The sequence below is a fragment of the Embiotoca jacksoni genome, unplaced genomic scaffold (genome assembly GCF_022577435.1).
Source record: "Embiotoca jacksoni isolate LCO1_2020_lvr unplaced genomic scaffold, fEmbJac1.0.p SCAF_85, whole genome shotgun sequence".
Classification (NCBI taxonomy): Eukaryota; Metazoa; Chordata; class Actinopteri; family Embiotocidae; genus Embiotoca; species Embiotoca jacksoni.
The window spans coordinates 690,372-702,851 of NW_027185442.1; the positions used below are offsets into that span (position 1 = coordinate 690,372).

The 12,480-nt window shown below is 46.7% G+C and overlaps 1 protein-coding gene across 3 annotated transcripts in view; it reads right to left on the reverse strand.

Annotated features, from left to right (window-relative positions):
* Positions 1-648: 648 nt before the first annotated feature.
* The window catches only part of mafgb (v-maf avian musculoaponeurotic fibrosarcoma oncogene homolog Gb), a 16,696-nt gene continuing 4,864 nt past the window's right edge, over positions 649-12,480 (reverse strand). For 2 of the 3 annotated variants that reach the window (XM_069139689.1, XM_069139690.1), the window contains exons 2-3: positions 5,917-5,982; positions 649-5,823 (exon numbers count right to left, since the gene is read on the reverse strand). In XM_069139689.1, coding sequence (XP_068995790.1) covers positions 5,338-5,823; positions 5,917-5,952 — 522 coding nt within the window. In that variant the 5' untranslated portion in view covers positions 5,953-5,982 and the 3' untranslated portion in view covers positions 649-5,337. Of the gene's footprint in view, positions 5,824-5,916; positions 5,983-6,084; positions 6,764-12,480 lie in introns of those variants that run through there. The other variant, XM_069139688.1, reaches the window with a different exon arrangement.

Sequence of the window (12,480 nt, forward strand, 5' to 3'; positions counted from 1 at the left end):
TAATAGTAAAACAGAATTGCAAAGTGCTTTTTAAGACAAATAAAAGCCTCAAATATAAAAGACAATTAGTAGCACATCAACAAGACAGTAATTCTGAGAATGTCATTTACATAAAAAGTGATTTAAAGGATGAGCAATATAGAGAACTATATGTATAATTCAGACCACAAACCATGTAAAGGCACACTTACAGACATTATTTGTTAAAAAAGGATTCAAAAGAGGAGCTGAAGTGTCAGACTGGACAGTACGTCGGTAATAAGTACACCTCTTATTCGTTCTTTATTTTCCCTTGTAAAGAAATGATGTGGATATACTCGTTCTAAGCAGTGGGAATTTTAATTATGACTGATTCGGTGCTGCAAAAACCTTTGTTTAATCCGATTCATCTCCGTACAGAGTTTTTTATTCACACAACAGTAATGTTGTTTTATAAAAAAAAATATATATATAAATATTCAAGATAAACATATTTAAAACCAACATTACACTACTTACACTGATTTCACTTTTATCCCGGCTTCCTATTAATTAACATGTGTGCCACTAATATGTATAATGTTATTCTGATAAATGTATTAAGACAATAATATATCAATAAGAAAATCATATGCATTTATTTCTTAATTACACAATAGATACAAGGTGTTCCATTTTAAAACATGTTTATTGGTCATATACAAAATAAAGTAAGCTGTTTATCAACAAACGTACAGTATATACATCAATAAATTAAAAGATGCATTGGACCGATGATGAAACAGTTAATTTCATGATTACCAATACCTTGTCATCATCACTATCTACAAATTGCAAAAAAAGTACAATAATTTAGTCGAAGATAAATACTTACAAAGACTGTCACATTTTAAGTATTTTCCCATAGAAAGTACTGTCGTAGAATAATTTATTACACCCCATACAGAAATATTACAAAACACAGAATTTCCGATCACAAGGGCTTTTCTGAATAGGTTATGCCATATTCACACAAACTCACTACTTTTCTATAGCTTTTAACTGACCATTATATACTTTTAGGAACACAAAGTAAATCCCGGCTCTGACGAGCACCTGGCTGAATGCTCACCGAGAGGAGAAGTAAAGAGGGAGACTCGCAACAGAAGTGAATTAATGTGATGTGATACCTGAACTGTGAGATGTGGTTGTGGGCCGGGCAGCAGAGAGTCAGAGACGGCAGCAGGTCACATGGGAGGCGAAACAAACACTACTACTGACGGAAACGCCAAATAAACCATCAAAGGAATCCTCGGTTCATTTACCGTCGTGGATCCGGATCGGCGGTGAGTGAAAGGGCTTTCAGAGTCCGGTGGCGTGATTCACCAGACAGGAAAACCACTGAAGGACTGAATACAGATTGACCAAGCAGTGAGATAAGGAGTTAATGATTTGCATCTTGGAGGAGGATTGGATGTTTGGAGGAAGGGCTCGGTGCTGCTGGGTAACTCACAGGCCCTTTATAATAAACCACAGGACAAGTGGAGAAGGAATTGGTGGAGCTTTATCAGATGCGTCTCCACCCTCCTTCTCTTGCTCTGTAAAATATTTATAGATGTGGTTGCTGAGGTTTGTGATGAAACGTCTGATCTGAAGGAGGGTGTGACCCCTCACAGTCAGGGGAGAATAAGGTCAGTGTGTCTTAAAGCTCATAAACTCGCTTATGAAAAGCCACCGAGCTGCCCTGTCTGATAATCAGTCTCCCCCTGAGCTGTCAGCTGAGTGAAAAATCAGGATTAAACCTCTCCAATATTTAACCTCTTTGTTTAGACACACGGTTTCCGACTGGAGAACACGACGAGAAATTCAAGTCTGGAAGACAGAAACAAGGATTCTTCAGCTCCACCGGAGGCCTTGTGTGACAGCTACATTATGGTGTGATTTCTTCTCTGTTGGAGATCATATTTGATGATCTGATGTTTTCACAGTTAACTGTTAAGTGAAACTGGGTAAAAGCAAGAAAAAGCCACAACACATCAGTCAAATTTAAACAGAGGCAGACTGGCCAAAGCCAAGTATAAAATGCTAAATACTGTATATCAGCTCTTTAACCTTCACATCACATTTACCTGCAATTAGAAAACAGACAACCTGACCAAAGCACTACGATAGCATCACTGCTCCGGTGCGGCAGGAGTTCTACTTTTGCCCGACACAGTTTGCATAATTAAAGATGTCTATTTCACAGCAGCTACCATGTCGACACGTTTATGTTCACACAGTATGCATCGTTTTCAAACCAGACGAGCAGAAACACAGAGAACATGTCGTCTGACTCCACCGACTCCGAACACAAGCCGTGTTTCTTCTACTTTCTATCGACGTGACCACACAGGACCGAGAAACAGAAAAACAGTGAACAACAAGCAAATGTAAAAGCACACAGGAAACAACAGCAACGAAGAAAAAAAAAGATCCAGTAGAAAAATCAAATAATGGCATTTAGCCTGTAAAAAACCAGGGCTTTTTTTGTTGTTTTTTGTTGTTAAAGATGAAAGAAATACATACATGTATAGTGATAGTGAAGTTTGTAGCTGAACACCACTGAGCATCCCTGTGATCGTCAGCAAGTCATTTACATTTGACATTTGAAGCCCTCTGCTTTCATGCTCGACTGAACACGCCAACGGTTCTGAATGTGAAGATTAGGGAGAAATAATATTCTTTAAATCTCGAGACCCATTTATCTTCCCGTGCCGGTTCACCTGTGTGAATTCTATTTCATATTATTGATCTGAACAGATGCCAACACACCTCACTAATCTTAGTAACTGCATAGCAGTAGGCCGAGCTGACCCGGTTCTCTTCCCAGCGGAGGAGCGGTGGTTCCGGTAAAGGCTGCATGTGATGTTCCTATCAGTGGAAATGACTCGCAGGTTGAAAAGTGTTTGAGGCCATTGTACTCAAAGGTAAACCTCACTCTTTGACAGACAGAGCATTAAATAGCAGAATATATTTTTTCACTTCATAAAACACCACATACAAGAACAAATGTTATTTCAGTTCCCTGACACGTCCAGAAGAGTTCAAAAACAGCAACAACATTAAATATACAAAGCTACATAAAAATGTACACGGCAAAAACAAACGATCTTCATCACACACTACAAAAATAAGTTCTAGGAGGAGTGGGTGTGATGCAGGTACCTGCCAGCCAGGTGACCTGAATACTCAACATGATGAACACTTCCTCATCTCTTCGCTCATTTTCTCTGCAACAACGAGCCCTGAACGCCGCGAGCACCGACATAAAGACACAAAGGCCTGCTCAGAAATATGTCAAAATTGGGTTGAGCCAAAGTGAACTTCTTCATAACTCATAAACGCAGTTTAACGAATGATCTGCGACGTCCGCAGCGCCGGAGCTGAACGACGGGAGCCGGGAGGACAAAGCTTTTCTGATTAGAGAAAGAGTGCAGTTACCGTCTGTGTCATCATCACCCGCTTCGGTCTGAAATCAAAAACACGGATCAAAGTCAAAGCCGTGAAATAGTGAACATCGGATTACCTCGTCACATACCTACACAGCACAGCACACGCGAGTTCACGGTCACACACACGTGCCTAGTCACAAGAGAAGAAACAAAGCTATTCAGTAGTTAAGCCACTTTTGGTACAATTGCAAAATAGAGAGATACTGTATATCAAACAGATTTAGATTCACCTTTTTTTTTTTTTTTTTTACATGTCGTTACAAACAATGCAAAGATAATCATCTTTATAAAATTCGTGACTCCACCGTACAGACAAAGACTGAGTATAGAACACCAGAAGACCACTTTAATGGAAACGCCTGCGTGAGATGACAGAAATATCTTTGTTGTCTTGTATTTGCAACGTGAGCTTTGAGGTTAAAAAGCAAAAGGAATGCAACACAAACAGCTCTGATTTCAGGCAAATATAGAAACTACATGTTTGAGTCAGCAGCCAATCAAAAATCTGAATGACGTTTTCCTCATAACACAACATCAACTTTCCAAAAAGCATTTTCTATCCAAGGAAATGAGGATAAATACAGACTTTTTCATTTTGCAGATCCTTTTGTTTTTGTTTCCTTCGATGCGTGTTATTAATATTAACCGTGATGCTGCTACACAGCTGGAACAACGATGCACAGCCAGAGTTAACTGCTGTTACGACCTGATTGCCGGTCGCTCGGTGTCTGCTATGAAGAACCGAATCTCCGCCTTCCTTCCACATGTCCTCTGGACTTGTCCTGGATGGACATCGTGAGGAGACCAAGGCACTCGCCCTTCCAAATGTCTCCAATAAACCGTTGAGCAGAACTCAAACCGCCAGAAGACGAAGTCGTCTTCGCTGTTCAAACCACCGTTTCCCTGAAAGTTCTCCTACTAAAATAAAGTTATTCAAGTTACTCACTTTATCTCCTTTTCTAAAGAATGTTGTTGTTTGTTTGTTTTTGGTAAATATCAATTGCCTGCCCCCCCTCCCCCTCCAGTAAGTACTGTATGTCATAATGGAAGCCAGTTGAAATTGAAAAAAATGTAAGGACAGAGAAAGAATAGGTCAGAAAGCGAAACATCGAAAGTGAAAAGACCGTAGAAAAAAATACAGCTAACTAAATATAGCAAATACCAAAACGAACACGCGCCACAGAATTTCACAGAATTCCTGATATATAACAATTCACACACAGAGAATACACCTTGGACCTCATGTGAATGACAACACAGTACAAAACAGTAGAAATACAGTTACCACCATTGTATAATATATATTTTTCTATAGTACTTTTCTGAAAAAGTTCTTGGCTAAGGTGGAACGAGATGGGGCGTCACTGAAATCAGCAGGTCACATGACACCTAATCCAATGACTTTCCCTTAACACAGGCCAGAACTCATCCCATGTATGTTGGAAGATTTGCATCAGTGCGCCTAATTTCAACGTCTGAGTCGAGGCAACGAGCGCTTTGAATCCAGTGTGCAGACGCGTGTCATCATCGGCAGCAAAGCATTTAAATGGAACTCAAACCAAATTCTTTTGGGCATCTTAGTTTTCTTCTGGACCTGGAATCAAACAAACCCTCCGACTTTTCCAGGCTTCGGAGACCGGAGGAACCCTGTATGTTCGTCCTGTGTAAATGATCATCTGTACAGACTCATCATCCTCCCCTCCTCCATCTGCACCGCTCAGACGGGTGACAGGAACATGCTGAGGCGATGTACGGTGGCTGAGACTGCCCAGCTGTTTGCAGCCAGTGCAGGTGAAGGAGGAGGAGGAGGTGAAGGAAGTGAAGGAGGAGGAGGAGGAGGAGGAGGAACTCCATCCTGATTCCCCCTCATCTATCTTTCCTTCCCTCAAGACCTTGCATCTGTTTTGGACTTCACTATTGTGATGACGCTCGTCGCCGTCGCCACCTTCCCCGGTATGAGCGGGCCGATGACGGATGACGGCACCCCTCCCCCTCCTCCCCCCCCTCCGGCCCTGACCCCGACCCCGACGGTGGGGCTCCGGGCCACAGTCCTGGCGAAGGTCTGCAACGCCTCGTACTTGGACCTCAGCGCGTCCAGCTCGACGCGCATGGAGGCGTTCTCATTGGCCAGTTTGTCCACCTCCTGCTGCAGCTGGGCCTTCTGCTTCTCCAGCTCCTCCTTCTGGGTGACCCGCTTCACCCGGCAGCTGGCGGCGTAGCCCCGGTTCTTCAGGGTGCGCCGCCGCTGCTTCAGCTGCAGGATCTCTTCTTTGGTGAGCCCTCGGAGGTGCTGGTTCAGCTCCCGCACCGACATGGTGACCAGCTCATCGTCTGTCAGGCTGGTGCCATTCTCGCCCGGCTCACGCTTCACCTGGAGGAGACGAGGGGGAGGGAGGGGGGGTTGAGGAGGCGCACCAACACATCAAACTCACAGGGTCTGGTGTAAAAACGTGCACTCGCTTACCTTCAAGGCTTTATTTCCTTTGTTAGTCGTCGTCATGCCACAAGAGCCTCGCTCTTCTGAACAGACCTACGAGCACACAACGCAAGAAAAGCTTCATATAAAAGTAACAACACAGAAAAACCCTGAAATCACCCTGAAAACAAAGAATTAACGCACATCAATACCCACCGACATGAATGGAGACGCACCAATGACCAACCTCCACCGTACAGGAGGCAGAATGACTCATCTGCATCAGGGTTAATGAGTGAAAGTGACAAACTTTTCTTAGAAGCTCCCTGACTTCCTGTTTCCTTGTGGTTACCCTGGCAGTCCCCACTACCTTTGAGCTCTTCTCTTATTGGCTGCTTTCAGGCCAGTAGGAATGAAAATGAGCGTGAAAGAAGAGGAAGTGGTAAAACTTGTGGCAAAGACTCCAGGGGAAAACCGACAGTTAGAGAGAAACAGAGAAACGGACGCACGGCGAACTCATGAAATCGAACTGAATGAAACGAAGCGTGACGTCGAACCGAAGAGGAAACAAGAGGACGGAGACGAGAGGACGGAGACGAGAGGACGGAGACACAACGGCGTGAATCAGTAGTGCAAAAGATGAGATCAGTCCTTCGAGCGCTAAGCTCCACCGAAGAGCATCATCTCCCCGAGCGCTCAATGACATGCTTTGTCTCTCATCTCCCAGACCTGTGTGTGTGTGTGTGTGTGTGTGTGTGTGTGTGTGTGTGTGTGTGTGTGTGTGTGTGTGTGTTCGATAAAGGGCGGCTATTGTTGCTGCAGCTGAGCGATCATCATCATGAGACCAGTCATGATGACTCAGCAGATCTCTCTCTCTCTCTCTCTCTCTCTCTCTCTCTCTCTCTCTATGTCTCTCTCTCTCTCCTCCACACACACACATCTGCCCCCCCCACCCTCCCTCCTTTTGTTTCCAGACCTTTACCACCTTTCTATAGGGGGAGGTGGGGGGGAGGGGGGTGTCAACAAACAATGGAGCTGGCTTGTGATTGGGCGTCTAATGAAAAGTGAAATGCAGTAGTCCTAAAAGTATTTAAAAAACCTGCTTCACAGCCAAACTGCTGCACCTGATACTGCTGAATCAGAAGTCGAGTTCAAAAACTAAAGTTGCTGATTAAAGACAAGCTGTTCTCACCGTGTTTATCTTTATCCTCTCTTGTGTACTTCACACCAGGGAAAGTTAAAACAAGTGTATTTGGAGAGAAGTTTCTCATTCAGTTGGGTAGTTTACAAAAAAAAAAGCTCCTTCTTGGGAGGAAGTGATGACATTTAAGTGACGGGAGACAACATGTCTTCATTCTCCTCCATCAAAAGGCGCTGAGCGAGCGTGCCAGTGAGCCTTCCCCCCACAATGCACCTCTGTCTGAGTGTTTGCACTGCCACAGTTATAAATAGCTGTAGATCAAAGAAAGAAAAAAGCATGCTGACAAGCACATACATGTAATTATGCATGCACACAAAACATGTCAAATGCACAGCAACTTAAAAATTCAGTTTTAAATGCGATGAAATGGTGCAGAATATGAGGAGAGAGCGATGCTGCACTTTTTGCTCACATCTGAGCTTTTATCCGACGCCACTGCTTCCTTCAAAGTGTTTGACTTCAGCACTTCAAGTTCTCCTTAATGGGAGACGACCACTCAATTACACACCTTCTTTCATTGGAACGTGTCTTCTGCACTGAACCGCTGCACTCTTGCATTTCTGTTGGGATGCAGCCTCCCCCAGCTGGAGGTGCATCCTTCTCACACAAAAGATGGATCAAAGACATGAAGACTGAGGGTAGCTGCTGGGGGTGGGTGGAGTGGGGGTGGGTGGGTGGGTGGTGCGGGTGATAACAGAGGCTGTGTTCCTGGCAGGCACTGGTTTATTTCCCCTGTGCCCAAAACCCCCCACCTACATACAAACAAAAAGCAGGCTGCCAGACACACACACACACACACACACACACACACACACACACACACACACACAAGCCTGCCGCCATGCCACCGGGGCACAATAAAACACATGTAAAACGGTTACAAATGTCGGTGTTTTAAGGAGCCTAACAACGGTTGATACACGAGGAAACCGGAGAGCGCATCACATCATGGTGCAGAGGTTTGATACCACATTAAACAACACAATTAAAACCCATTGTTAAAGCACTTTGGATGTTTATACCATCAGAGAGGCATCTGATCGATCCAAGAATTCATTTCACAACAACCTCAAACACACAGTGAGTCATGAACGACAGTATCTCCAGCAACAAGAGGAACAAGTAAAGAGACAGAAAACACTGAAACAGTAGAAATCTATTGAAGTTGCTGATTAATAAATAAAAACCATTCATGTCATTCTCACTTTCCTCGCCTCCAGCCACTGATCCAGCGCTTACCTTTGTTATCTGTCTTCTTTCAGATTTCATGGCCTCCAATCACTGTCTGTGTTTTGTTCATTTGTTCACCAAAGATGAGAAAAACTCTGATTATAAAGATGTGAACAAATTAAAAAGAAACTGGATCTGATCATGAGTCACTGTTAAGAAAACAATGGTATCTGTTTTGTGGCTCCAACCAATGATTCTTCTCATTATAGATTAATCTGACAATTATTGATACGTCCTGGTAGCAGAATGGTTAACCATTCACGACTCGTACCACCACACCCCTCCCTCCCTCTAGTCCATCACCTGACCAACAGAAGGAGGATTCATCGTTTGGTTTATAGTCTGAAAACTACAAAAAATGTTCACCACAGTTTCCCAAAACCGAAGGTTTCATCTTCTGACTGCTTGTTCTGTCTGAAACACAAAGATTTACATAGAAAACCGCTCAAATCCTGAAAGGGTCTGTAAACTTGGTGTTTTTCCTTTCTTAAGCGAGTCATTAATTATCAAAATTGCTGCAAATTAGAGGTACCTGCAATTTTCTGCCCTCCAGTGGTGCTATGAAGCCATTTTTATGAGTAGGTGCCCGTATTGTTTGTCTCATGCTCACTACAGCCGACGGTTCAACATGGATCCACTGAACAGGAGGCGACAACAAGCAAGAAGCACATCAGCGCACCAACAGGTGTACAAGCTCCTGGTCCGACTCACCAGAGGATGAACCAGCTGCTGCTCCGTCCTCCTCTTTTAACACGAACTGTGGTACCATCTTCAAAACCACCTCCACGATGGGAAACAAGAACCTCTGAGCAGCAACCTGCACGCTGAGAAAGGAAAGTTCTGGATCGTACAATAAGACCCGCTGCTCGCTTCCTTCTGGTCTTTAGAGGAGATTTTACCATTTGAAATGCCAGAGGTCACCTTCCAACACGCAAATGTTCCACCGAGTTTCCCCAACACTATTTTACGAGGGCACAGTCGCTGCGTCCTGAGTTCAGCGCCTCTAAAGACCATTAGGATTGTTTAAAAAATACAACCAGGACCGTGGAGGAGGTTTGGGTCCTTCATCAAGGTCAGACATCAAAAAACCCGACGACACCACAGCATAAAACTAGTGTGTGTGTGTGTGTGTGTGTGTGTGTGTGTGTGTGTTGTGTGTGTGTGTGTGTGTGTGTGTGTGTGTGTGTGCGTGCGTGCGTGCGTGCGTGTGTGTGCAGCCATGTGTAAGTCATCCAGGTTAAGGATCACCTGCTGAGTAAAGGCATCGCCATTCATCTCGGGCGTCCACACACACACACACACACACACACACACACACACACACACACACACACACACACAGGCCAGAGGTGTTCTTCCCATAATGCTCGTGGGCCGATCTCCAGTGTGGTCAATGCTGCGGCCACTGTTGCTACAACAGACAGCTTTTTTGCTGTTGCAGGCTGTATTTTTATGGAGCAACTGAAAGAACGCTGACGACTCAAGAGCAGAGCTGCTTACGGATACAAGGGAGAGACAACACACACACACACACACACACACACACACACACACACACACACACACACACACACACACACACACACACACAGGATGGGACATGGGGAGATGAGGGGAGACGAGGGGAGACGAGGGGAGATGACTAAAATACAGTTCGGGGAGAAGAGAAGGTGAGGAAATGGTAAGATAGCAAGGTGAAGACAGAGTAGGTAAGAAAGGTGGAGAAGGAGAAGGGGGGGGGGGGGGTGGAGAAGGAGCACTGAAAGAATGCTGACTTCTCCAGAGCTGATTAGCGTTACACAGACATCACACCCACAGAGAGAAAAATGCTGAGTATGGAGAGAGGACAGCGTGGGGGGGGGGGGGGGGTGCAAATGACAAGGGAGAAAGAAGAGAAGAAAAAGAGAGGCCAGTGAGTCGGGAGGAGGAGGAGGACAGAAGTGGGGATGGAGGGAGGAATGAAGCTGAGGAGGGGGGGGGGGGGCGTTTGGGTGAAAATGCATTCTCAACACATTTGTTGGAGCTTAACTGTGGAGTATGGAGAGAGGGGGTGGAGGGGGGTGGAGGAATGGATGGGGGGTGGAGGGTGGGTCGGGGTAGAAAAAAAAACCTGAACTCAGCAACGACCACTAAAACCTCCAATTAGAAAAGTTCTGAAGCTGATCCAGTGCACACACACACACACACACACACACACACACACACACAACACACACAACACACACACACACACACACAAACACACGCACACACACACACACACAACACACACACACACACACACACAACACACACACACAACACACACAACACACACACACAACACACACAACACACACACACACACACACACACACACACACACACACACACAACACACGCACACACACACACACACACACAACACACACACACACACAACACACACACACACACACACAACACACACACACACACACACACACACACATGCACACACACAACACACACACACACACACACACACACACACACACACACACACACACATGCACACACACAACACACACACTCACAGAGAAGCTGGGTTAAAAACAGGAAGTAAACACGGTGATCATGCAGCTTGTAAAGATAAATTAAGAACACAGGAAACAGCACCAGACTCCTCATGTAGTGCACACTAACAGGATGTTGTGTGTGTGTGTGTGTGTGTGTGTGTGTGTGTGTGCGCGTGTGCGCGTGTGTGTGTGCATGTGTGCATGTGTGTGTGTGCGTGTGTGTTGTGTGTGTGTGCATGTGTGTTGTGTGTGTGTGTGCGCGCGTGTGCGCATATGTGCATGTGTGTGTGTGTGCGCTGTGTGCGTGTGTGTGTGTGTGTGTGCAGACAGAGCTCTAATTAATCTGGTTTGAGAGAACCTCTTGGCCGCTCTACTGCTGCCACAGAGAGGAATTTCTTAGAAAGAGACTTCCTACTTAAAAGCTGGTGCCACACACACACACACACCACACACACACACACACACACACACACACACACACACACACACCAGAGAGAGGAAAATAAACGGGCAGATTAGTCGCTCCAAAAGGACCCGCGGGCCGTGTGGGCGTCCGTGGGCACAAACAAGTCAGCATATGGAGGATGATCAAGAAAAGATTGTAACCGTCACAAGTGGTTTGTGATGCGGCGGGAACGTGTTCATCCAATGTCCCACCGTGACCACCGACTGGTCCCCCTCCTCAGGAAACTCGCCCAGCAGTCATGTGGGGACAAACACAGAAGGATGGAGACATGATGGAGAGACACGAAGAGGGTTAAAAACACAAAGGGAATTAAAAGCTCGTTGAGCTATAAAACTCAGCTCATGGCTGCTGTCCACCTCCCCTCTGGTAAAAAACACAGACACAGTCGTGCTCATTGATCTCATGGGCTGAGAGAGGTGAGGGGTGAGGGAGGTGAGGGGTGAGGGAGGTGAGGGGTGAGGGTGGTGAGGGAGGTGAGGGGTGACGGGTGAGGGAGGTGAGGGGTGAGGGTGGTGAGGGAGGTGAGGGGTGAGGGTGGTGAGGGAGGTGAGGGGTGAGGGGTGAGGGTGGTGAGGGAGGTGAGGGGTGACGGGTGAGGAGGGTGAGGGGTGAGGGGTGGTGAGGGAGGTGAGGGGTGACGGGTGACGGAGGTGAGGGAGGTGAGGGGTGAGGGGTGAGGGTGGTGAGGGGTGAGGGAGGTGAGGAGGTGAGGGGGGTGAGGGATGTGAGGGGGGTGAGGGAGGTGAGGGAGGTGAGAGGTGAGGGAGGTGAGGGGGTGAGGGTGGTGAGGGAGGTGAGGGGTGAGGGAGGTGAGGGAGGTGAGGGAGGTGAGGGGGGTGAGGGGGTGAGGGTGGTGAGGGGTGAGGGAGGTGAGGGGGGTGAGGGGTGAGGGTAGTGAGGGGTGAGGGAGGTGAGGGAGGTGAGGGGGTGAGGGAGGTGAGGGCTGAGAGAGGTGAGGGGTGAGGGAGGTGAGGGGTGAGGGAGGTGAGGGGTGAGGGTGGTGAGGGGTGACGGGTGAGGGAGGTGAGGGAGGTGAGGGGTGAGGGAGGTGAGGGGGGTGAGGGGGTGAGGGGTGGTGAGGGCTGAGAGAGATGAGGGGGTGAGGGAGGTGAGGGGTGAAGGGTGAGGGAGGTGAGGGAGGTGAGGGGTGAGGGAGGTGAGGGGTGAGGGGAGGTGAG